Source organism: Microcebus murinus, chromosome 5 (assembly GCF_040939455.1).
Source record: "Microcebus murinus isolate Inina chromosome 5, M.murinus_Inina_mat1.0, whole genome shotgun sequence".
NCBI classification, from domain to species: Eukaryota; Metazoa; Chordata; class Mammalia; order Primates; family Cheirogaleidae; genus Microcebus; species Microcebus murinus.
This window is the reverse complement of record NC_134108.1, coordinates 42,753,669-42,781,032: the sequence shown is the minus strand read 5'-3', so window position 1 is coordinate 42,781,032 and position 27,364 is coordinate 42,753,669. Positions and strand designations below refer to the sequence as shown.

Sequence of the window (27,364 nt, the reverse complement as noted above, 5' to 3'; positions counted from 1 at the left end):
ATGAGAGCCATGCATTAATATAAACAAAATTATTTCTTTTATAGGAACCATCTGGTGTCGGCAGATATTAAGCTTGATTTATTTTGAAGAACATCGCAAAAGAACAGAAAATGTGGAAACAAATCTTCGTGTCCCCTTTCTTGAGTACTCTAAACATATAGATTTTGGCAAAAGACCATCTCCTCGTCTCTTCGTTACCCATCTTCCATACAACTTGGTTCCAAGAGGGCTAAAGAACAAAAAAGCCAAAGTAGGGCATTTGAATACTATTACTGCTGACAAGAACTGCTCTCTTTCCTTACCTCCTTGTACCTCCTTACACTGACACCACATTCATTCAGCTGGTAGCAAACAGCAAAGGATGAAATTGAATGCATTTTACATTCTGTCATTCTCAGCACACACCTGCATTCTTATGTTATAATATTGAATTTGATTTTTCATCTTGTCTCTTTCCTAATTGTGTAGGTAATAGAGCTAATTTAAACATTAATAGGCATCTATACATACACATATCACATGAGCACTCCTGTCCCTCCTTCACCCCTAGTGCCTTCCCAGGTTTCACAACCTAATTCCCAAGCCCCTTTCTCCCTAAAGACCTAGTTACTTTAAAGGTCAAGGGAACTTAGGACCTAGTCACTCCTCTGTATAATGACATTCTCTCCCTTTGTACCTTCCTTCCTGGATCACTGACCACCATTTACTGAAAATGTCAGCACTTGGCTCTCTACCTTTATCTCTGGCTCTATGCGTGTCCCTCATGTGATTTAACAAGTTCATGGGAATTATCTTCTGGCAGAGCCACACAAGGCAGAAACTAACTAGGCACTTGGGCTGAACATTTAAGGATGCACATGCTCTCGTGTTTGTGTAACTGCAGGATCAGCCCTGGCAAGAGCCTGAGTGTGAGAGCCTCCTTGAAGATTATAGCTCAGGCTTTGCACTTGCCTCAGCCTGGTCCTAGTCCTGCCCAGCCTCCTGGTGTGCATTCTTAGACTCCTGTGTTCTTTTCTTTCTCCAACCTCAGCCACAGTTTTCTATAACTCATCTTCCACTATTGGCAGCCCTGATTGGCATCTGATATAATATATATTTAGGTATTCATTTATTTTCAATCTTTCAGGCCAAACCGTAGCACCTTCATGGCAGAGGTACAGGTGTGCTCACTGCTGTGTTCAGAGTGTGTACAACGGTGCTTGGCAGGTGGTTTGGTTGAAAGAATGAAGGAAGAAATCACCTGAAAGTTACCATATATGAAGCAGAAGAAAGCTCCAAGAAGGAATCAAAGAATAAACCTGGTGAAAAACCCAAATGGAACATCCAAAAAGGAAAAATAAAAGCAATCAAGTTAATTAAGTTAACTGCGACTTCAAACCCCTAGTTATCTGGCTGCTACCTCCTATGGTTTTTATTCCTTTTAGGGTGTTCTCATTGTAATGAACTTCTGGCCTATGACACAGGAAAATGAGTTTACTGCGGATCTTCTCAGAAAAGTCTCTTCACTCCTTAAGGAGGCCTTGGGGAAGAAAGAGCAGTGACTGCTCATAGATGGAGGAGAGTCAGCTTGTCAGAGTAGAAAAGCAGGGAGACTGTAACTCCCTGATGACAACTCTGAGATGATGAGTTAACCAGTTCTGCTCCAAATTAATCTTGGGCTTTCCTGTTTCTGAGAAAATAGACATCGTTGCTATTCAAAAAACAGTACTTGAATTTTCTCTACCACACAATAACTTGCTGAGGCATTGACCCTTCCTCCTTAATGGTTTCTGCTCAGTCCAGCTTCTCGATGCTGATGATTCCAGATATTTTCCCTCTCCTTCTCCTCTTTCCATGTGCAGTTAATTGCTAGGTAATATTATCCAATCATATCATGTTTAATACAATGTATATCTAATTGACCTCTTTTCTCAATTCTTTACTGACATGAACTATTTAATATCTTCTATTGTATGTGTAATAGACATGTCATGCTTGAAATATCCAAACAGATTATTTTATTTTTCCTCAAACCTCTCCATTTCCCAAGTTCCCTGTACCAATAACATGTGTTATTATCTATACAAGATGGGTAGGACCAAGACTCATTGCAGAAGTGACTCAAGGATACTATTAACAGCTTTACGTGTATCATTTTTACGTAAGCAAATGGATGAATGACAAGAAGCCATTTTTAGACCCTAAGAATCACAGCAAGGAAATGAAAGAAAGCTCTTTTTTTCAAGATATAAATAGCCATTGTTCCTTTCCAACAATGTCAACGATTGTTGATATTCCACAGCTGAAGGACTCTCCCTCTATGCACTGGGAGAGCACTCAGGGTTGAGGAGACCTGCAGATACACCCTGCGTCCATCACCTCACTTCACAGCATTAGGAGCTAGGTCCAGGCTGTGCCAGGGAGGCTGCCCGTGGATGAAACCTTCTTTGTACCAAACTTGGAAGTTTCCCAGAGATGTAACTAAAGTTGTAGTTTTCATTTTAAAACAAAGAAGCAGACCTATAATTTTATCAGAGCCCCAAATATTCTGTGAAAAGATAGACTGAGGTAGTGAGTTGTAGCTTAGAGTAGATATTAATGATTTTCTATATTCCAATATGATTGAATGCCTTAATTTTATTTGGAGTTAATTTATTCTGGTTGTTTCTGCAAGACAATTTTAAAAAACAAATCTTCTAGGCTGATCTGAGTGCAGTGGTGTTTGCAAATAATTGATCACAACCAAGGTTCCTGTAATAAAATGTTCCAGTATTCTGTCTCAACTCTCACTGTCTCATTTGACTTGCCAAAAAAAAGAAAACAAACAAACAAAAAATAAACAAAAAAACCAACAAATTCTTCATTTCTGCATAGTTTCAAAGCAAAAAATACTTAGTAAGTAACATCTGTGTGCCAAACACTTGAGTTTGACTTAATAATATACAAGAAAAATTATGTAAAACTTCCATAAAAAGATGTGTAAAGCAAACCATAAATTTTACAATATGATTTTAAACCATTTTAGTGAATTATTGCTATGCTCACATATTTTTATAGAATATGAAGCATTTCCATAGGCGTTAGTGAGTCGGTGGATTGAAGAATGAAGTTGCTCTCTTTGCCTCAGCAAGATAAGAAGTAACTTCTGAGCTGTGTCTTGATTGGTGTTGCAGGGAAGGAGAAGGACTAAATATAAAGGAGAAGCTGTGAATATTGAGGACACACTTAGGGAATTATGAAAGCTATAAGTAATGGGCTTAATCCAATTGAGATGCATTCTGAAGAAAATATGATAAATGAAAGCATCAGAAACAATAATTCCTTTTCTTTCTTTTGCAGATTATATATGTATACAGAAACCCTAAGGATGTTATGTGCTCATATTTCCATTTTCTAAACACATATTCAACCTTTAAAGCTGAGGACACCATGGAGGCATTTATGAAACAATTTTTGGAAGGGAAAGGTAACTGATATTAATACCCAAATAATATGTTTGTTGTGCTGTGGTGAGTTTTCGAGCTTTATGAATTTGGAGGGTGGAAAAGAGGGTGGTGAAAATAGAGAAGAATGGTGGTCAGTGGTCAATTTAGCAACCCGTTGGTAGGATTGTCTAAAAGGACCAATTCCTGCCATTCATGCCAATTGCTCTAGTCTGACCCACTCTCCAAGGGATGACTATTTTACAAAATCATTTCCATGGAAAGAGTGTGGACAGATTAGTATTTCAGTAACTCAGAAGTGTGTGTCTGAGAGTTCCTTTCCACTTTGTTTTTCTAAGAATCCAATGTAAGTAGGTGAGAAGGAGCAAGGCCTGCAGAGACAGAGATAATAATATTAAACAGGACGCCTAAGCTTCAGTTCTGGGTCACTGTGCAGAGCAGAAGTGACTCCTCTGGGACCCTATGGTGGCACACAGAGAGTAGAAATGTCTCTCTGTGTGTGTTTGGGGACAATAAGAAGAGCAGGAAGAGAGGAATTGTTTGTCCAGCTGCTCTCAATTTTTGGTCTTTACCCAACACACATTAGGCTGCTTTCTGTTCATACAAACTGCATTTTAAAAGACTAACTTGTCTTTGATTTTGTGTAATTGTTCCCTGCTCAAAGCTAAATGCTTCCCCAATCACCACATGGCAAGGAAAATCTAGAAACTAGCAACAGACGTCTGTTTACTATTTTGTTACTAAAGATTCCCACACCTTATAACCTGTTCAACCCTCTCAACATATCTACCTAATTACTTACCTCTTCTTCCCACAGTGGTAGGAAGCCTTTGGTTTGACCATATCAGAGGTTGGTATGAGCACAGAAATGACTTCAATATTCAGTTCATGATGTATGAAGAAATGAAGAAGGTGAGATGAGATCGTGTTTGTCCTTTGATCTAAGGTCTTACCTAGCGTGGCCTAATGAATTCATAGTTCATGCTTACAACACCCAAAGAACAATATGGAATTTGAGATCCAAGATTAAGCTTCACATGAGGGTTTTTTCCAGTATCTCTTACCTTATCTGTGTTGTCTTCAGTTATCCACTGCATAATAAATTCAATGAAAACATTGAATACAGCAGAGCAGCTCCCTCACAGGAATCCATTGAACGTCATCCTTCAACAGAAGGGTTTGTAATGAAAAAAGAAAAGAAAAATTACATAAATAAGAAAATGTCTATGTTTCCTTGGCAAGAATCTGGCTCATAGGAGCAGTCAATTACAAGTGGCTTTAAATACAAGAACATCTATTATTTAGTAATTGAGATGCAGAGGCTGGCTTTCCTAGGCTGTGCATAGTAACACAAGGATGTCATGAATGTCTCAAGCATGTTCTTCCTTTCCATGTTGTCATATTTGCTCTGTCAGTGACAGATCTCTCCATAATTGTAACACACTAGTCAGGGCTCCAACTCATGTCCTCATCTGGAAGCACCTGATACAGGAAGAGAGGGACTGTGTCCCTTGTTTTGTTGCCACCTTCTCTGCAGGACAAAAGTCAATCTCAGAAACTTCTTACATTTGTTTTCCTCTTTTTGTTTCAATGACGAAAGTTGGGGCTGACATGTGAGTACCATTTTGTCCATGTGACCAATTTGCAACCTTCCTTACAGTCTGGTCTTGCTCATCTCTCCGGGCATGTCTCTTACTTTTTGATCCCAGGCCTGTTTCCCTCATGTTCTGAGGATACCAGTTTCTAACTTTTCTGTGGCCTGATATCTCACACATACCATACAACAATGGTACTGTGTATTCGTTTTCTTATGTTCACACTGCATATCTCCTGTTTTGTCCACCTAGACAATTACTGTTTTTCCTTGAAGACCCAGAATAAATATCTCTTCTGTGTTGTAACTTTCTCTCAATTCTATTCCTCAATCACTCTGTTGCCCTAGACCTTGGACTCAACTCCCAGCACTGATTTCCTTCCTGTCCCTGTGTTCACTTTCACATCACGTAGGACAGTGCCTCACAGTAGAAACTTTGCTAAGTGAACACAGAGAAAATGAAAAATGTGCAAATAACCTAAGTTCTCAAATAGCAAACAAAATATTTTTATCAGTAAAGAATAAAAAGTGAAGTGGCAATGGCCAAGTCCAAATTTACAATAAGCTGAAGCAGCTACATGTTTTAGTCTTGCAATGATTATTTAGCTGTGATGCCTGCATATGTCTCATGTCTTATATATTGCATAATTTACCATACTGTAATTTATTTCAGGATCTCAGAAGTTCTGTGTTAAAACTCTGCAAATTTCTGGGTGAAGACCTGAATGAGGAGAGTGTGGATGCTGTGGTGAGACAGGCCACATTTGAGAACATGAAGGATGATCCACTAGCAAACTTTGAAAACATACTTAAGACGAATGTTGGATTAAAACGTGAAGGCCATTTTCTTCGCAAAGGTGAAGATTAGCAGTGAAGCAGTAAACAGTTGTTTTCCCCTGTGGTGCAGATGGAACAGAGTACAGCCCCAGGGTTTCCTGGTAGAGTTTCAAACAGTGGAACCCTCTTGGCCCTTTCCCTTCTCTAGTCAGTTTCTATTACATAATGTCTGCCTGGTGCTCTCCATGTGCCTACATTGCCTGGTTCCAGAAAGGTATTTGATGGGTAAGCTAAAATCGCAAGGTTTTCTACATGGTCTCTGAAAATCTACTGAATCCTAGCACAGTGCTTACCTGCCACCAACTGGATATTCACTTGGGATTAGACGCTTTTTCCTCCTAAACAGGGCCACACCACCTGACAATGGAGTATTGACAAGCCTATTGGCCATCAATGGCCACTCTTGCATCACCATGATTTATCCTGGATCTCTGACTGTGGTGGATAACAACACATATTGGCTCTAATTTTGGTATTAGAGTACACTGTTAGCTACATGCCTTTTATCAAACTAGGATCTCACTTTTAAAAAATTTATAATTATATTTCATTTATCTGGTCTGGGGAATCAGTTTTTAGAATGCATGGATTCTTCATATAACTGCTAGAATCAAAAATGTTAAAACACTTTAATTACACTATCATTCTATATTATATTTCATGTTTGTTAACTTAGTATTACACAGAATTATAGACATAGGGTTGGCACTTAATAATTTCATAGAGTTATATACCTGTGTCAAGATGCAATAAATATTGGTTTTGTATTTTTCTAAGTTAGTATTTCCTCTCCTTCCTCTCTTTGCTGTATCTTTTCCCACTCTCTTGAAATATCTGAATCACTGGTAGCATTGAGCTGACCTGAAGAGACATTGCCATTAGTCCCAACACATCCTACTGGCTTCCAAATGCTAAAGCTACTGCCCACCTCCCTTAGCACTGCACTTGCTTTTTGTATTTGAAAGAAAACATTTTTCTGTGTTTCTGTGTCCTTAGGAAACCCTGATAGTGAGAGACCGATATGGCTATAAGAAATATAAGAGTGAGCAAAATGTCTTTGTGGAAGTGAGCCATGTGTTTATTTTAAAGAGACTCAAACAGATCTCTCCTTGATTTTATCCACCTTATCACAGTTTGCTTTCACTTTAGCAGTGCTGCACTAGGCGTTTGTGTTCTTAGTTCATTCAGTGCTTAAGCCGTTTGTTTCAGTTTTCAGTATGCTTTCAGTACACCCTGTTTTTCAAATCAATCTTTCCTCTTTTGCCTCTCTTTGTGTCAGCTACTATTTCTCATGACAACTGTGCATCTTTTCAAGTTTAGTTCAAGGCCAAGTCACAAGTAATTGGGGCAAAGGTGGAATAATTTGAGTTCTGCCATTAGAAACTATATGATCACGGGGTGTTTTATAAAATCTCTCTGAGCATCCAAGTCCTTATTTGTAAGTGTTATCTCAGTGATGATTTATCCTATAGAATTTTTAGGAGACTTCTGTAGAATATGGGAACAAATGTGACCTTGGAAATAAACAGTGATCAAGTTGTAGTAATTTTCAATTTCCCAGGTGTTGACACTGAGACTATGGGTGATGACTATATCTAATTGTAGCAAAATTGCAATGATAAGTGTGTTTATCTGCTTGCCAGAAAATGAGACAGTGGCGAGTCTTAGCCAGGTAGAGGAATGCCTGGGAGCTTAATGGGCAAAAAAATAAAAGTGGGAAAATGTTTCTTTCAGCACTGAGATATTTGTTTCTTTTGCCCCTGACCACACCACAAAACTTCACCAAAGCAAGTTTTCTGTTACTTTCTACTAGGTACCATTGGAGACTGGAAAAATCACATGACTGTCGAGCAGAATGAAAAATTTGACAAGAGTTTTCAAAAGCAGATGAAAGACTTTCCATTGCAGTTCATCGGGATGTAAATGAAACACAGAATTAAGCTCAGCACACAGAATCCTAAGAAAGCACCTTCAGCAGGAAATACATTAAATCATACACTTCAATCTTTGATTCTCTGAACCACGTTACAAGATCTCACTTATTAATGAATATTAATATAATGACCTTTATATTTCTGCCATCAGGAGAGCTTTCCATTTCCAGGCATTCCTGCATTTTTGATCCAGTGAGAATTCCTCATGTCGCTTTGGTATATAATCGTGGATAGTTGTACTTTTTGTTTTACATTTACTTACAAACTGCTTATGATCTTTCTGCCATATTCAGAATTTTGATTTTCATGTAATATTATGAGTCCCTCTTTCATTACATGGCTTGTGTGTTTTATGTTTTACTCTGGAGGACTCTTTCTCAAATGTATTCATATATTCATAAGTCATATCTTTCTTTTATTTGGATTTTATTCTCAGGCTATAAGAATACTATTTAATTATTTCTTATGAATAACGAGTTCACGTAACATCACTTACTACTTAAAATAGATGTTATTATTTTCCAAATAATTGTAGGTATAAAAGTTGACTCTGTATATACTGTTCTGCTTTTGTTTCCTTTATTAAAACCATTCCACTTAAATTTCTAAAATGACATTATGAACTCTTATATAGAATCCTGTTGGAATTTTGTTAGTTACTGCTTTACATTTAAGAAGTAATTTAAAATTGACTTTATAAATTGAGACTTGCCATTCAGAAATATTTTGTGTTCATCATTTATTTGCGTTTTTATTCACATCAGTTGCTACAGATACCTGGTCCTTATAAAAGCCTTACTAAGTTGCAGTTAAGTTTATTCCTAAAGAGGTATATGTAAATTTGTAGCTAACAGGAGGACGATGTTCATTCAGTTGTGTTTTTTAAATGCTTTGCTGCTGTTTGTGGATTTCGCCTGCTCATCCATAATCTGAGATTCTGGAGTTAGACTTGGCTGAGTGGAAAGCAATGCAGTTAGTCTGAGGTTGGCAGTACTATAGATGGTGACACCACCAGCCGGCTGATTCTGCATTTGCACCGGGATACCCACTCTCTCTGTCTCCACCTTGGGCTGCTGGCTGCCTCACCTGCTCTTATTTCAATTCCCCCTATCATTCTGTTCACCTTTCTTAAGAAACACACATTATTTCTCTCATAATCTACTGCTTTAAAGAAGAACACAAAGGGCCCAGAAACTCTTGCACCAGGAGAGGATTCACCATTCCCCTTGTCCCTCCTTGTACACTGCCTTTGCCTTTCTGGGCTCCTTTGTCTCACAGGCTCACAAATTTCATGTGTGTAAGTTTAAAAGGAGACATATGTTTCCAGAGAAGCATTCCATTTCTCCCCCTTATTTAAAATATTTTTTTATTTTTAATTATTATGGTACATAATGTTAATATTTGTATATCTTTATAGAGTACATGTGATGTTTTGATACAGGCATACAATGTGAATTAATCCAATCAGGGCAATTGAGGTGTCCATCACCTTTGGCATTTAATATTTGTTTGTGTTAGGAACATTCCAATTTCACTTTTTAAGTTATTTTGAAGTATACCCTAATTTATTGTTGATTATACTCACTTTGTTGTACTATCAAATATTCTTCATTCTATTTAATTATCTAACTATATTTTTTGCACTCATTAACAATCCCCACTTTATCCCCTCCTGCCCGCTACCTTTCCCAGGCTCTTGTTACCATCATTCTACTCTCTGTCTCTGTGAGATCAATTTTTATAATATTTAGTTCACACATATGTGTGAAACCCATGAAATTTGTCTTTCTGTGCTTGGCTTATTTCACATAATATAATGTCCTCCAGTTCCACTCATGTATTCCAATGATAGGATTTCATTCTTTTTGTGACCATATAATATTCCATTGTGTATACGCACCCAATTTTTTTATCCATTCATCTTCTCCTGGCCAGTTACATTGATTCCATATCTTTGCAATTGTGAATAGTGCTGCAATAAATACGGGAGTGCAGATACCTTTTTGATATCTTGAATTCCCTCTTTTGGGTACATACCCAGCAGTGGGATTTCTGGGTCCTACAGTAATTCTATTTTCAGTTTCTTGAAGTACCTCTATGCTGTTTTCCACAGTGGCTACGCTAATTTACATTTCCACACACAGTTTAGCAGGGTTCCCCTTGCTCCACATCCTTGCCAACGTTGATTATTACCTATCTTTCTGGAAAAGCCTTTTAAATTTGGATGAGATGATATCTCTTTGTAGTTTTCCTTTGCATTTCCCTGATGACCAATTATGCTGAGCATTTTTCATATACATGTTGGCCATTTCTATGTCTTCTTTTGAGAAATGTTTATCCATGTCTTTTGCCCATGCTTTAAATCAGATTATTTGTTTTTTTTTCCTACTGAGTTGTTGGAGTGCCTCATATATTCTAGCTACTGATCCCTTGTCACATGAGTAGTCTGCAATTATTTTCTCCCATTCTGTGGGTTGTGTCTTCCCTTTGTTGATTGTTTCCTTTCCTGTCTTTTTCAGCTTTATGTGATCCCATTTGGCCAATTTTGCTTTGGTTGTCTGTGCTTTATGGGTATTATGAAAGTCCTTGCTCAGATGAATGTCCTGAAGTGTTTCCCCAAAGTTTTCTTTTAGGACTTTGATAGTCTCAGGTCTTAGATTTAAGTCTTTAAGTCATTTTGATTTAATTTTTGCATATGGTGAGAAATAAGGATCTAGTTTTATTCTTCTGCATACATTTCTCCAGTATTCCTAGCACCACTTATGACAACACTGTCCTTTCCCCAACGTATGTTCTTGACACCTGTGTCAAATGTTAAGTTCACTATAGATGTGTGGATTTATTTCCATGTCCCTATTCTGTTCCATTGGTCAATGTGTCTGTTTTTATGCCAGTACCATGCTATTTTTATTACTACAGCTCTGTAGTAAAATTTGAAGTCAAACAATGTGATTCCTCCAGTTTTGTTTGTTTTGCTAAGGATAGTTTTGGCTATTCTGGGTGTTTTATGGTTCCATATAAATTTTAGGATTATGTTTTCTATTTCTGTGAAGAATGTCATAGATATTTTGGTTGGTGTTTCATTGAATTTGTAGATTGTTTTGGGTAGCATGGACATTTCAAGAACGTTGACTCTTCCAATCCATGAGCATAGAATATCTTTCTAAATTTTGCTTCTTCTTCAACTTCTTTCATCAATGTTTTATAATTTTCATTATAGAGATCTTTCATTTTTTTTGTTATGTGTACTCCTAGGTATTTTATTTTATTTGTAGCTATTGTAAATTGGATTACATTATTAGTTTCTTTTTCAGATTATTTACTGTTGATATATACAAATGATAGTAATTTTTGTGTGTTGATTTTGTACCCTGTAAATTTACTGAATTTGTTTATCAGTTCTAATAGTTTTTGAGTGGAGTCTTTAGTTTTCTCTAGATGTAAGATCATGTCATCTACATAAAAGGATATTTTGACTTCTTCTTTTACAATTTGGATGCCCTTTCTTTGTCTTGTTTGATTGCCTAGCTGAAATGCCAGTACTATATTTAATAACAGCAGTGTATGTGGGCATCCTTGTCTTGTTCTAGATTATAGAGAAAAGACTTTCAGCTTTTCCCTATTCAGTCTGATACTAGCTGTCATTTGTCATATATGGCTTTTGTTGTGTTGAGGTAGTTTATTCTATATCCTGGTTTTTTTTTTTTTAGAATTATTATTATGGAATGAGGTTGAAGTTTATTGAATGTTTCATCAGCATCAATTGAAATGATCATATGGTTTTTGGCCTCATGCTGTTGATATGGTGTATCACATGAATTAATTCATGTATGTGAATTAATATCCTCACATCTCTGGATGAATCACATTTGGTCATGATGAAAACTCTATTTAATATGTTGTTAAATTTTGTTGGCTAACATTTTGTTGAGAATTGTTGCATAATAGATTCACTTTAGGAAAATCATGTTTTCTTTCAGATTTGCACAATGTTTATTTGGGAAATAACTCATCAACTTTTGGGACACTGCTCAGATGATACAAAGAATAGTGAGCATAAAAAAAAGAAATTCCATTGCTCAGAAGCCTAAAATGTAGTACTAGTTATTAGGTTGCAGCTGTCCACTAATTATAAAGCAAATGGAAGTACTTGCAAAGAAACAACTAATCTGATCCTGCTAAGCAGCTCAATTATACGTACAATAATCATTAAAGACCATGACTATAAGATTTAGTAACTTAATTATATAAAAAGCATATTTGTTACTGAGTACTTTAATATTCAATTTAGTTATATTTCTCTCTTATTCAACTAACGTGGCAAAACTCTGAGGTTATTATGTAATCATGAAATTTACTCTATTATCAAATGAGAAAATTTATAGAAAATTTTCTGATTTGGGAGTTTGACCGTATAACAATACTTTTACCTGAAAGGTTATTAGCCATAGGCACAAAATTTCCTGTTTTCTGTTTCACTTTCTTCAGTTGTAACCATTGCCTAGGACCAACCATCTGAAGGCAGACTGAAACACCATCTAATAATATAAAACTTATTGAATGTTAATCACTGTGGAGACAATCTTCTGAGATAATTAATCAATTTCATTCTCTTTTACATGTTCTGGTATTAAGAAATCCTAATGATATTTTATTATGACTTCTCAAAAATTAATGGTAAAGATTTTGACATTAAATACAATAGAGGCATTCATGGAAAGATCTTCCACTGGTGAAGGTATTATTTAATCTACTAAATATAGGAGCAACCATCCTGCTTTATGACTTTGCAATTGCAGACAGAGCAGAGAACATTAAATATGATCTTTGTGACAATAAATACTCAGGAGTCCACACCATGAGAAGAAGACCCTTAAAGGAAATGGTGACCTGAATAAAAGATTCAATGTTGAAATAAGAAGTAATTTAGTGGCTTTACATAGTCTCACTGTCTTTAGAATTAGGAGAAGTACCAAAATAAGCTACTTTTAGTTATTTCAAGAATAAGCATAGGAAATTAACACGTATTGAATTCTGTCTTTATGTGACACATACTTTGACAATTATGATCTTTTTATCTCCTCTGTTCCCTGGAAAGTAGGTAGTCTTACTACCTCTTTATTCAAGAGTAAACAAGGCTTAATAAGTACAGTCCCTTAACCAAGGTTATAAGAGCTAACCTATGACAGTAGACCTCTTTGACTCATGATTTACTAAATTGACCCTGCTGTGTTTCTGACAATCGAGGGCTGTTTGTGTTTAGTTTTATCAGTCAGAGACAAAAATATTGGTTGATCAAACACAGTACAAAAAGCTAAAAGAAACTAGATGTTGTATATGCAATTTTATTTTCCTTTAGGGCTTGTTATTATATTTTTGAATTTCTGATTTATTAAAATTTACTCTTCTTTCTACTAGTGGTTAGCAGTTCCTGATTTAGGTCTTATTAGAGACTGCTACACTCATTAGGATGACTTCAATATTCTCTTTCTTACCTATGAAGAAGATCTGTTGTGTGTTTAAGTGGACAATGCAAGAATTATATTGTCAAACCAGGTTGTAACATAGATATAAAAATATATATTCAGACACATGTATTTATGACATATTTACATGGGCATTTTGAAAAGTTTTACCATTTTTTTCTTTTTTTCACATCTAGTCTAAGAAATCATGTTTTAACTCCATTTGTCTGAAATAATTGTAAGTTTTCACAAAGTTGTAAAAAATATACACAGGCAGGTCCCATGCACCCTTGAAGCAACTTTTTCCCATGGAAACATCTTGAGTAATGACAATGCATGATCAAACCAGGAAATTGGTATTCATACAGATCCCAGAGCTTATTCATATATCATTAGTTTTATAAGCACTTTAGTGGGATGTTTGCATGTGTGTGTGTGTATAGTAATATGCAATTTTACCATGTGTGTAGTTTTTTTTTTTCTTTTATTTTTCGGCATATTATGGGGGTACAGATTTTAAGGTTTTAATAAATGCCCATTTCCCTCCCTCCCCCCACAAGTCTGAGTCTCCATCATGACCATCCCCCAGATGGTGCACATCTCACTCATTATGTATGTATATACCCACCCCCCTCCCCCCTCCCACCTGCCCAATACCCTATTACTGTAGTACCTATGTGTCCACTTAGGTGCTACTCAGTTAATACCAGTTTGCTGGAGAATATATCTGGTGCTTGTTTCTCCATTCTTGGGATACTTCACTTAGTAGTATGGGTTCCAGATCTAACCAGGAAAATATAACATGTGCTATATCGCCATTGTTTCTTAGAGCTGAATAGTACTCCATGGTATACATATACCACATTTTATTAATCCATTCTTGGATTGATGGGCATTTGGGCTGTTTCCACAGCCTTGCGATTATGAATTGTGCTGCTATAAACATTCGAGTGCAGGTGTCTTTTTTGTAGAGGGTCATTGGATCATTTGGGTCGATGCCCAGCAATGGGATTGCTGGATCAAATGGTAGATTCACTTGTATCGCTTTAAGGTATCTCCATATTGCTTTCCACAGAGGTTGAACTAGTTTACAGTCCCACCAGCAGTGTAGGAGTGTTCCTCTCTCTCCGCAACCTCGCCAGTATTTATTGTTTGGAGATTTTTTGATAAAGGCCATTCTCACTGGGGTTAAGTGATATCTCATTGTGGTTTTGATTTGCATTTCCCTGATGATTAGAGATGTTGAGCATTTTTTCATATGTTTGTTGGCCATTCTTCTGTCTTCTTTAGAAAAATTTCTGTTCAAGTCCTTTTGCCCACTTTATAATGGGGTTATTTGATTTTTTCTTCCTGATTTTCGTGAGTTCTAAGTATATTCTAGTTATCAGTCCCTTATCGGATGCATAGGATGCAAAAATTTTCTCCCATTCTGTAGGTTGTCTGTTTACTTTCATGACTATTTCTTTGGCTGTGCAGAAGCTTTGTAGTTTGATCATGTCCCATTTATTTATTTTTGTTGCTGCTGTGATTGCCTTTGGGGACTTCTTCATAAATTCTTTGCCCAGGCCGATGTCTAGGAGAGTGTTTCCAACTTTTTCCTGTAGTGTTCTAATAGTTTCCTACCTTAGGTTTAAGTCTGTTATTCAGCGTGAGTTGGTTTTTGTGAGAAGTGAAAGGTGTGGGTCCTGTTTTAGCCTTCTACAGGTGGCTATCCAGTTTTCCCAGCACCATTTATTGAAGAGGGATTCTTTTCCCCAGCGTATGTTTTTGTCTGCTTTGTCAAAGATTAGATGGCTATATGAGGATGGTTTTATATCAGGATTCTCACATCTGTTCCACTGGTCAATATTCCTATTTTTGTGCCAATACCATATTGTTTTAATTACTACAGCTTTGTAGTATAGTTTGATATCTGGCATATTAATGCCTCCCATTTTGTTTTTGTTGCCTAGAATTGCTCTTGATATTCGGGGTCTTCTTTGGTTCCATATGAAGCGTAAAATTATTTTTTCTATATCTGTGAAGAATGCTGATGGGATTTTAATAGGTATTGCATTGAATCTGTAGATCAGTTTGGGTAGTATAGACATTTTGATGATATTGAGTCTGCCGATCCATGAGCATGGTATGGATTTCCATCCGTTTACATCCTCTGCTATTTCCTTCCTCAGTGTTTCATAGTTCTCCCTGTAGAGGTCTTTTACGTCCTTGGTTAAGTATATTCCTAGGTACTTTAATTTCTTTGTTGCTATTGTGAAAGGAATAGAGTCTTTGATTTGGTTCTCAATGAGATTGTTGTTGGCGTATATGAATGCCTCTGATTTCTGTGTATTGATTTTGTATCCTGAGACTTTACTAAATTCATTGATCAGTTCCAGGAGTTTCTTGGTTGAATCTTTGGGGTTTTCTAGATAAAATATCATATCATCAGCAAACAGTTTGATCTCTTCTGCCCCTATTTGGATACCTTTGATTCCATTTTCCTGTCTGATTGCTGTAGCCAAGACTTCCAGCACTATGTTGAACAGAAGTGGAGATAGTGGGCAGCCTTGTCTGGTTCCAGTTTTAAGAGGGAATGATTTCAATTTTTCCCCATTCAGCATGATGTTGGCTATGGGTCTGTCATATATGGCTTGTATCATTTTTAGGTATGTCCCTTCTATGCCTATTTTTGGAAGTGTTCATATCATGAAAGGGTGTTGAATTTTGTCAAAAGCTTTTTCTGCATCTATTGAAAGAATCATGTGGTCTTTGTTTTTGCTTCTGTTTATGTGGTGAATTGCATTTATAGATTTACGTATGTTGAACCATCCCTGCATCCCTGGGATGAAGCCCACTTGATCGTGATGGATTATTTTTTTGATAAGTGTCTGGATTCGGTTAGCTACGATTTTCTTGAAAATTTCTGCATCTATATACATTAGGGATATTGGTCTGTAGTTTTCTTTTTTTGTTGCTTCCTTTCATGGCGTTGGTATCAGAGTAATATTCGCTTCATAAAAGGTGTCAGGGATGTTTCCATTTTTCTCAATGTTGTGGAATAGTTTCTACAAGATAGGTACTAGTTCTTCTTTGTAAGTGTGGTAAAATTCGGGTGTGAACCCATCTGGACCAGGACTTTTCTTTTTAGGGAGACTTTTAATTGCTGTTTCTATTTCAGCTGTTGAGATTGGTCTGTTCAGGGAATGTATTTCTTCCTGGTTGAGCCTAGGGAGGCTGTGTGTTTCTAGAAATTTGTCCATTTCCTCCACATTTTCCAGTTTGTGTGCATAAAGATTTTTGTAGTATTCATAAATTGTATCTTGTATCTCTTTGGGATCAGTTGTGATATCTCCTTTTTTATTCCTGATGGAGCTTATTAGACATTTCTCTTTTCTGCTTTTTGTTATCTTAGCCAATGGTGTGTCAATTTTTTTTATTTTTTCAAAGAACCAACTTTTTGTTTTATTAATCTCCTGAATAGCTTCCCTGTTTTCAATTTCATTTAGTTCTGATTTGATCTTGTTGATTTCACTTCTTCTGCTGGGTTTGGGGTTGGTCTGCTCTTCTTTTTCCAACTCTTTAAGTCATTTCATTAGATTGTCTATTTGTGATCTTCTTGACTTTTGGTTATAGGCATTTATGGAGATAAACTTTCCTCTCAGAACTGCTTTAGCTGTGTCCCAGAGGAGTTGATAACTTGTCTCTCCATTGTCGTTTTCTTCATAGAATTTTTTTATTTCCGTCTTGATTTCTTCATTTACGAAGTAATCATTTAGTAGGAGGTTGTTCAATTTCCACGTTTTTGTGTAGAAATGTGAGTTTCTGTTAGGGTTGATTTCTAGTTTTATTCCACTGTGATCTGAGAAGGTACATGGTATGATTTCTATTTTTTTAAATTTCTTGAGATTTTCTTTGTGTCCTAGGATATGGTCAATCTTAGAGAATGTCCCGTGAGCTGATGAGAAGAAGGTATATTCAGTGGATTTTGGTAGGATGTTCTGTAAATGTCAGTCAGACCCAATTGTTCTAGAGTTTTGTTTAAGTCCATTATTTCTTTATTAATTTTCTGTTTGGAGGATCTGTCTCGTGCCGTCCGTGGGGTGTTGAAATCTCCGGTGATTATGGAGTTGCTATTAATCCATTTGCTTAGCTCCAGTAAGGTTTGCTTTATTAATCTGGGTGCACCTAAGTTGGGTGCATATATATTTAAAATTGTTATCTCTTCTTGTTGGACTGTGCCCTTCACCATTATATAATGGCCCTCTTTGTCTTTCACTACTTTTGTTCGTTTAAAAACTAAGTCGTCTGAAATTAGAACTGCCACTCAATCCTTCTTTTGGCTTGTATTTGCTTGGAATATTGATCTCCACCCTTTTATTTTTAGTCTATATGCATCCTTGCAGGTTAGATGTGTTTCCTGAAGACAGCATATACTTGGCCTGTATTTTCTTATCCATTCAGCCAACCTATGTCTCTTGAGTGGAGAGTTTAAGCCATTCACATTTATTGAGAGAACTGATAGGTAAGGTAGATTACTGTTCATTCTGTTGGGTTGGATGTTGTTGCTATGACTTCTGTCTTGAGCCATTGTAATATCTGGCCTTTAATATCTTTGGGTTTTGGTTGTTTTTATATTCGTGTGTTATTATTATGATGTTCCGCGCGTAACGCTGTTTTAAGTACTTGTAAGGCTGGTTTGACTTGGTGAATTCTCTGAGCCTTTGCTTGTCTGAGAATGTTTTTATTTCTCCTTCATATACGAAGCTTAGTTTTGCAGGGAATAATACTGTAGGCTGGGCATTGTTTTGTTTCAAAAGAGTGAGAATGGGGCCCCAGTCTCTCCTTGCTTGTAAAGTCTCATTAGAGAAGTCTGATGTTATTCGAATTGGCTTTCCTTTGTATGTTTCTTACTTCTTTTGTCTTACAGCTCTTAGAAGGGCCTCTTTAGTTGATACTTTGGTCAGTCGTGACGTCTTCCTGTTTGCATTGAATCTCCCAGGGGTCCTCTGAGCTTCTTGAACTTGTATATCAAGATTTTGAGCAAGGCCTGGAAAGTTTTCCTCTATTATATCTTCAAACCGCTTGTCCAACCCTTTAGTGTTGTCTTCTCCCCTTCTGGTACCCCTATGACCCTCACATTAGGTTTCCTCACATAATCCCATAGCTCTTGTAGGCTTTGCTCTTTTCTCTTGTTTCTCTGCTCTATTTCTGTGATTGATTTATTTAATTGGAGGGTGTTATCTTCAAGCTCTGAGATTCTTTCTTCTGTTTGATCTACCCTGTTCTTGAGACTTTCCACTGTATTTTGTAGTTCCCTGAATTGATTCTTCATTTCAGGAGTTCGGTTAAGCTTTTCTTCATTGTGTCTATTTCTTTTTCCATATCCTGGAGGCTTTTTGTGGTTTCTTTGTGTTGGTTATTGAGTTGTTGTTTCAGCTCGGTGAGTGTTCTTATGATCCACATACGAAATTCCTCTTCTGTCATATTGGTTGCCTGATTTGGGTTGGTGTCCGTTTCTAGGGGGCTGTTGCTCCTCTTTGGGGGTGTGTTTTCCATTTGGTTCTTCATATTTCCTGAGTTCTTTCGCTGATTTTTTCCCATGTTGATCAGTTGTTGTTTCTTTCCTTTAGGTTATTGTTTGGGTATTCACACACCATGTTTAGTTTCTGAGGCGTTAGGTGGTGTCTGTGGGTGAGATTGGACCACTCCCTGTATATTGAGTCAGTGGGTGCCGTGGAAAGGCTTTGCAAGATGCCATCCCTGTCAGTAGGTGGCGTTTGCTTGGAGGAACAGGCTATGCTGTTTATTTTGTGTCCTGTTATCAGTTCGTGTTCTGGGCGGAGCTGGGTTGGGTAAGCCTGCCCTCAGGCAGTTAGCAGGGGTCAAAGTTCTGTTCTCTGCTTCCAGGAAAAGCTGTCAGGGCAGGGCTGGAATGGTCCTGCTCAGCCAGAAAGTCTGGGTGTGGGGGTGGGCCTGTCTGAGACCTGCAGTCTGGAGTGGGCCTCGCTTCTTTCTACCCCCCCACCTCCGCAGCTACTCCTGGGCCTCTGCCAGCAGGCCAGACCACAAGCCAACAGGCCTCCCCGGAATGTGATGCCGGTGGGGAGGTTCCTCACACAGGAACGCCACCTGGGCTGGGTGCACGGCCTCCTCCTGGGAGGAGGGTTGCCCTCTAGGATGCTGATCCGCCCCTGGAGGCACACACACCTCAGTAGGCTGTTCACGTATAACCCTTCTGTGCCCCGGGCAATGCTAGCCCTCGGTGCAGGGGATCTGGTCTGCAGGTCCAACCTCTGGGTCCCAGAATTCAAACTGTATCCCCACCAGGGAGAGGAGTTCCGGTCCCAATTCACCCACAGGGAGCCCAAGCTGGGTCTATGTCTCTCAGCCTCTGAGTTGGCACCATTCTCCTGGGAACACCGTGCCAGCAGCACCTGGGAGAGCTGGCAGGTAGGGAGCTCACAGTCTGAGTTCCCCTGAGTCAGCTGTAGGGTCCCAGAAGGGAAGGTCCCATTCCCTGGAGGTGGCTCTGGCTGGTGGCTGTATTGTCTCTCTGGGCAGCCACGGGTAGGGTCGGCAGAGGGGAGGAGGAGGCAATATGGCGCCTGTCACGCGGCTCAGGTCTGTGCACACGGAGGTGCCCGGAGGAACTTGGGAACCCGGTGCCACATCTGCTACAGGCTCACCGCTGGCTGGTGGTGGCCGTCTCTGGGCTGGCGTCCGCAGGTCTCTCCACCCGCTGGGGAGCCCATCAGCAGTCCCAAATGCAGGGGAGGGGAAACAGCAAATCCACCTACCCTTGCCGCTGGTCTCCGGGCTGTTCCGGTGGTCTCAGCCTCCAGTTCTCCTCCGCAGCCTCCTCCCGTGCAGTCTCCTGGGGTCTCAGGTACCCCTCCTTCAGGCCCTCGTCCACTGTATGCTCGTCTTCTTGCTTCTTTTTTCTAATTTCTGCTAGAATCTGTCTTTTCTGCAGAGACACTCTGTCTGGCAGTGTTTCTCGTCCGCCATCTTGCTCCACACCCCCCCATGTGTGTAGTTTCATGTTGTTGTTACAGTGCCTGGCAACTCTTATTTATCCTTTATCTCTTTAATTTTATTTCAAAGACATTATGTAAATGTGAGCATATGATAATTAATGGAACAAATACCTTTAAAGTATACTTGCATAAAGCCTTTCTAGATAAAGTTATTTTATATTATCAGTGAGTGAAACTTGACTAAAAGTTTCAAAAAACAAATGGGCTTAATTTATCCCTAAACCTTCATATTTCCCTTGATTTAAGTTAAGCAATAGTAATTTATTCATTCATTCTTTCTTACAACAAGTTTATCCAGTGCCTACTACATGCTGGGAACTGTTCTAAGCACTTTATGAAACAGATTAAAATCCCTATTTTCCTTTCAACTAATATATTATGAGGAAAGATATACACTAAACAATATACATAAGAAATAAGAAAATTGTTTAGTAAATTGGAAGGTGATAAATGCTCTGGAAAGTGAAAAGGTGGAGTAGGGAACTGGTGATGAGACACACAGGAGGGTGTTGGGAAGTTTGCATTAGTGACTAGGGTAGTCAGGGTTGGCCTCATGGATACAAATGCAGGCAGAAATGAATGGAATGATGTTGTAAAAGGCATTTCTTCTTGTATTTCTAGTTAATTCCTGAACATTTTCCTCAGATTGTTCAAACTACGGATAGAAACACATATATCTTTGAGCTGTATCTGCCCTACAGGATCCTTACGCACACATAGTTACATTGTGAGGCTTTACTCTGGCATGCAAATTGTTTCCTTCATCATGGGATTCATGTATAATCGCCCTAACCCATTTCAGGACCTCGGAAACACTGTGCTAAAAATCAGCAAATTTCTTGAAAAGCCGTGGGTTAATGAAGATGTAGAATCTGTGGTGAACAGGCTACTTTTAAAATCATGAAAGATGTCTGTAAAGCAAATTATGACATTGTGGTCCACATTCTTGGAAGGACAGAGAAACAAGACTTTTGAGGAAAGGTCATAATAAAGTACTGTGCTCTGCTTCAAAATCAGGAATAGGGTCCTACTATCAGAATGTTTGTTGAAATATTTTTCTGGCAAAAAATTTTAGGTGAGTTTTGGTAATGTTTTCTCACTCTACCTATCTCTTGTGTCTAGTGAATTGCCTTAGTTAACTATGATTCCACAGCTCTCAGGCAGTGCTTGGAAATGTAATTGTTTGAAAAAGATGGTGTTCTGGGAAACTGATCTGAACTTTGAATATCAAATGAAAATCCAAATATATGTAATTTACAATTCAACAAGAGTTATCAGACAGGTGATGTGGTTAACCAAAATTTTAATGCTACAGTACACATTATTCATACCATGTCTGGAATTAAAACAATGCTTGAATTTCTAATATCATCTCGTATGTTATGGTCACACTCTGACAATCCTGCTGTTTTTATTTGCCTCATTGTTCTCTTTGTAATAAGATTTGTCTGTGAACCAACATTTACACTATTGCCTTTACCTGGATCTTTGATTTCTAAATTGACATTCCTTAACTATCATTGCACATTTGATTAAGAGTTCTTTTTATACAAAGGGCACCGCCTTTTCCTGACTGAGTCCCTTATAATTTTAATTACTCATTGTAAATGTGTGGTGGCCTTTTTACCAGTTACTTTTCCATTGGACTTTTCTATATATTCTGTGGTTTCTAATAAGAGAGAGAATTATGATGATGCTATTAAAGCCCAAATTACAGCTCATAGTATCCCTGTCCATTTAGCAAAAATTTGATAGATCTCATTTTCCTGGATGGAGCTGGAACCCATTCTACTAAGTGAAGTATCCCAAGAATGGAAAAATAAGCACCACATGTACTCACCAGCAAATTGGTTGTAACTGATCAACACCTAAGTGCACATATAGGAATACCATTCATTAGGTGTCAGGCAGATGGAAGAGGGGAGAGGGGATGGGTATATATATACATAATGAGTGCAATGAGCACCCTTTGGGGGATGGACATGCTTGAAACTCTGTCGGGGGTGGGGGGCCGTGAGGCAAAAGCAATATATATAACCTAAACATTTGTACCCCCATAATATGCTGAAATACAATAAATTTTTAAAAATTTGCTAGATCTCAAAATAATATTTAGAAATTTATCATTTTTCCAGCTTATTTATAAATCTAGGTGCGTAATATAATCCCCAGAAAAGACTACCAAATTCTTTTTCTAACTTGTGCCCATGTTGATTATTCTAAAAGTAACAAACTTGAGAGTATCTCTCTTCTCCTTTAAGAACTGTCGATATTCTTTATCCAGAAAATATAGTCTTTTCTTCATCTTTCACAAGTCTAAATCTTTATCCTTTATATAAGAAGATCACACAACATTTCAGAAAGTATTTCTTTTTATAGGATGAAAAAGGGTTTCCTTTACCCTAGAAAACACTACTGCTTTATCATCTGTTGTCTTTAATCTGAAGCCACAGCCTTAATTGCAGACATATTCTCACAGTCAGTTATTTTTCTCTAGATTCCTTCCTCAACTTCTCTGAGCCAGACTTACCAAGAAACTAATGAAACTCAAGCTGCAGGGCCCCACACTTGTATAATCTCATTGCCATGCCTTACAATTAATTTTATAATCATAATTTTGTATTATTTTTCTTGAGACTTCTCCAAATTATATCAACTTCAGGCCCTCAAAATCCTGGCTTTTCCTTATATGGGACTCAAGAGGAGAGGGTTAGTACAATTAAACAGCAAGACAGTGTCCTGATTTTAAACTGAGATTGTAACTCTACATATTAGCAATCTAATTCTCTTGGGTGGCCAACTCTCCTGGGTTAGTTTGAAGTGAATGGATATAATTCATCGTGGCTTTAGTTAACTTTAAGTGCAGTCTCCTATAGAACCCTATATTACAATGAGGAGTTAATAGTTTGGGGAACAACTGTGGGCCATGTTGTTGATATAAAATACTTTATTTGACCCCTACTGAAATCTCAAACCATAGGAACTATAGTCTCAAACTCTGTGTCAGAATATTAAGGTAATTTGTCCAAGGTCAGATAGCTAGAAAAATTTGCATCTGAGATTTAAACCTGTTCTGTCTTACTCTAAGGCTCATGGAGCCTCCGCACAACACAATTGTAATTCTCTTCCCCCACCCACCCATTGATATTTCATTTTATCGAGATCATCAAAAGAATACAAAGTTAGCAACAGTGTAGGAGATAGGATAATCATAAATTTTCAAAATAAATTACTCAATAATGTGAATTAGACATACCACCTTTTTTTTATTTGCCACGAGGAAAAACTGTCAATGAGGACTATTTAAAAGAAGTGTTCAACTTGTAATAGCGTGGTGGCCCAACATTTGCTCTACAGCATAACTTTTTACTTCCCCATACAATTAACATTGCTGTTCTTTTGTCTGGAGCTTTTACCTGACAAAGGATGATTAAAAATAGAGCATGTCCCAGTTTACTATTTGGCTAATGGCAAACTCATTTAACATTTTGGGATGGATTTATAAACTCTGGCCATAATTTTGCTAAGCATCTACAAAGCTACTTAATTCCTTAATTCTTAGGTGCAGATTTCCACAGCGTCTGCCAAATGCCTGAAGCTCTGCTCAGTCCCAGCTGTGACTCTTCTGTCCTTGCTGCAGAGGGGGCTAATAATCACAGTCCGGAAGGTCATGGTAGGAGTAGCCCTGGCAGCCTCTGTATGCTCCATAGGCGACCAACAGGTGGTAAAAACCAGGCAGGAACACCAGGATGCCAATAACCAGGACAGGAACCGCCCGGTGGGCCTCCACTTCGCTGATGTAGCCTGCCAGCAGAAGGCAGCCCGTGATAATGAGAAAGGAGCCGATCAAAAACTGCACAGTGGCGCAGGCGATGGCCTTATAAGGAATCTTAGGAGGGCTTTTCTTAAACTTTAAAAAGTGAGATCTCAGGACACGTGACCATCTTTTTGATTCAAAGCTAGCTTGAACAGTTAACGTTTTCTTCTGAAGGTTAATGTGTCCATCGTCAGTGCTGGAGATCAAGTATTTCGCTTTGCTACTGGGGATCCCAGTGGCCACGTTGGGACGAGTGGGCACCATAACCCGCGGAGGGGGTGGGGCGCTTCCAGGCAGCCGCGGAGGGGGCGGCGTCGCAGCCCCAGCGCAGCGCGCCAGCCCAACCCAACGGACTGTCCCCACGCGCCATAGGTTCCCGGGATCTCGCATTCTTCTGCTTGCACCTAACTAACTGTTTCTGGGACACTGCCATTTTTTAATGCTATCTCATTTTTTTGTCATACGAAATTGCGATTATCATTGAAACTATTTATTAACAGATTCAGTAGATTATATTGTATTCATTAGATTTCACTCAGTCAAATGCACAGAATTTCCAAGCTCTCTGTGGCCTCTCTTCCTTTCCATTTGTCTAACATGCAGTGGACATAGCTAATCTAAGCCTCAAATGGTCAATCAAGATGAGAAGAGAGATGATGAGTTTTGGAATCAAACCTGGGCAAAATCCTGGTTCTGCTTCTTACTAACTATGTAGGCTTGGTCTTAGTGCATAGCCAGGAGTCTAGTTCCCTCTGGATAAGGAACATAGTAACTTTGCTGCATAAATTATTGTGAATATTTACTGAATGAAGACTGCAAACTGCCTTGCATGGCTCCCTTCATGGAGTTCACACCCTGACATCGTCAAGCCCAAGGCTGTTTGTTCAAAGAGTTTGAGGCATTTCGCTCCTAAATTTTGGTTCATTTTATAGATAATAGTTTTCCTGCTAGTTGTATTGAATCGGCTGCCTTGTGAGAGTGCTGTGCCCTTTGTCATGCTAGGGTCTAATCAGAAGTAGTGTGGTCTTCTAGGTATTGTAGAGGAGGTGCCTACTTCATGGAGCTTGAACTGAGACTTCTAAGCTCTTTCCCACATCCACCTAGATTCTATAAACCTGAGCTACAGCCTCTTCTTGGAAGTTCTTTTTCAAACAAATACATGATTCTTCCTCCTCTGTGCTCTAGGCCTGCTTTTTACTAATCTAAGCTCTTAGTAGTTAACAAATCATCTTAATATTTATTACCTACAACATTTATCATTTAATTCAATTCAACCTCATTGGGGTTATGTATTTTAAATTCAACCAGTGAGTTCTATTTTTGAAATGTATTCTTTTTCACGTGGGATTATATCATCATCCCAACTAGAATTACTTCACTAGGGAAGTAATAGTAGTTCTTCAGAATTTTCATAAACACCAGAGCCTAGCAGTGATTTCATTTACTTCTGTAAAACCAGTGTTCATTGTTTAAATTTACTATAAAATGTAAATATATAACTAAGATAATTCTCTACAATTTTTTAAATTTGTAACTATTCAATTTAACATGAAAGCTTAAATCTTACCTTCATTTTCCTAACATTTCCTACAATCTCTTTCCTCCAATGTATCTCAGAAATATAAAGTTGGACTTGTATACTTTACTAAAGTGTCACACAGTTAGTCAATATTAAAGCCAGGAATTACTTACATGTAGAAGATCTCCCAACTATTAAGAAACTGAAGTATAGTCATTTGTAATGGAATTGAACTTGAATTTCATTCCAATTTAATGTGTTATCTGTATATGATCACATCTGGTATAAAGTACATGATAGAAATAGTGTTTCAGAACTGTCAGTTATGGGTTATTGAGACTGGATCTTTGTTTCATGAAAGAGAAGAGCAGTTAGGTGAGATCTGCATGAGAAAAGAGAATTAAACTAGGGCAAGAAAGTGCATTTTCATCCTGACTGGATCAACTTTCAAAGCTAGACTGATATTATGGCATTCTAGCCTGGGCAACAAAGTGAGACTGTCTCAAAAATAAATAAATAAGCCCCAGAATAGTGTTGAGGTGCCATATAGTATTCCTAAGTGCAAAAAGGTTGTGATGTGCCTTAAAAGGAAAGAACTTGTATTAGATAAACTTTGTTCAGGCATGAATTATAGCACCGTAGCTATAAATTTATGTTAATGAACCTCTAATGTGGTACATCACCAAAAAAGAAAGAGGACATTCATCACTCTCTATATGAGGCCACTACAGAAAGTGCTAAAATAACATCTACAGTGTGGGGTAAAGCTATGGAAAAAGTGGAAAAGTAGCTAAATTGATGGGTTCATGAGATGCTGAACAATAAAAGCAGCATAGTGGACAGCACTGTTATGAAGAGGAAAGCTAAAGTAATTTATGGTCATATAACTGGGTTCAGGAGAATATTAAGCCTTTCTTTGCTAGTACTAGCTGCCTTACATGATTCAAAAGGCAATATAGTCTAAAATATTAAAAAGAAATGAGGAGTCCAGCTGCTGATTAAAAACATGTTGATTTTTCAAGCTTGACCATAGGCAATTACAAAGACTTTACCTGGCAGGCCTCACCTGAGAAAACTGCCCTCCCCGCACCAGTACACAGCCGATGCACTGCAGTCACTGAAGGGAATTAGAGTCAAGGATGCTGGCCTGTTGTTCTCTTCATAAATTTGCATCTCGCCCAGGTGGCTTTTTTCCTAGGTCTCTTCATGTGAGGACTTGGGCAGAGGTCTTCTTTAGGCACTTCTGCCCAGTCCTCCTTATCAGGGAGAGGAGGAGGAAAGCTTGAAGACAGTTTTCACCATTCTAACTCAGTACCTAATAGCTTTCACTCCTAACTCTGCCTCCCCCGGACCCTAAGTTCCATAAAACTCAAAAAGCCTTCTTGTTTGGAGCTCCCTCAATAATGGAACACCCAAGTCAGTAGTGGTTCAGCTGACCCATCAGCAGCACACTGTTCCTGGGAAAAATGGACAGGGGACTTTGTGCTTTATCCTGTTTTAAACTCATGCTTGTGCCAGGGCAGGAAGTCATCAAAGACTTCGCTGTTATTTTCATTTTGGCTCATGGTTGCTTTAATTGGCTACTGTGAAACTAGACAGCTCAGCTCTGTCTCCAGTTCAGCTGAGCTCCTGACAGAAATACTGAATATAACTAATCATAAAAAACATTAATTAAGTTTAAGGTGTTTATAAATAGAAAAACACATAAAACAAATTCATGTCTTGATCAATTGATGAAAATGTTTTTAATAGAACCT

The 27,364-nt window shown here is 38.1% G+C and overlaps 1 protein-coding gene and 1 long non-coding RNA gene across 2 annotated transcripts in view; one reads left to right on the top strand and one right to left on the bottom strand.

The window, feature by feature from the left end:
- The window catches only part of LOC105865351 (amine sulfotransferase-like), a 34,184-nt gene extending 20,371 nt beyond the window's left edge, over positions 1 to 13,813 (top strand). The window contains exons 3-7 of the mRNA XM_012753840.3: positions 45 to 250; positions 3,319 to 3,445; positions 4,240 to 4,334; positions 5,690 to 5,873; positions 7,667 to 13,813. Of these exons, the coding sequence (XP_012609294.1) occupies positions 45 to 250; positions 3,319 to 3,445; positions 4,240 to 4,334; positions 5,690 to 5,873; positions 7,667 to 7,776 (722 nt within the window). The 3' untranslated portion in view covers positions 7,777 to 13,813. The remainder of the gene's footprint in view (positions 1 to 44; positions 251 to 3,318; positions 3,446 to 4,239; positions 4,335 to 5,689; positions 5,874 to 7,666) is intronic.
- Positions 30 to 27,060, bottom strand: LOC142870940 (uncharacterized). The gene is made up of 3 exons (XR_012919282.1): positions 26,674 to 27,060; positions 4,487 to 4,586; positions 30 to 229 (listed from the first exon to the last, which is right to left on the bottom strand). It is a non-coding gene; the product is annotated as an uncharacterized LOC142870940 (long non-coding RNA).
- Between the last annotated feature and the right edge of the window lie 304 nt (positions 27,061 to 27,364).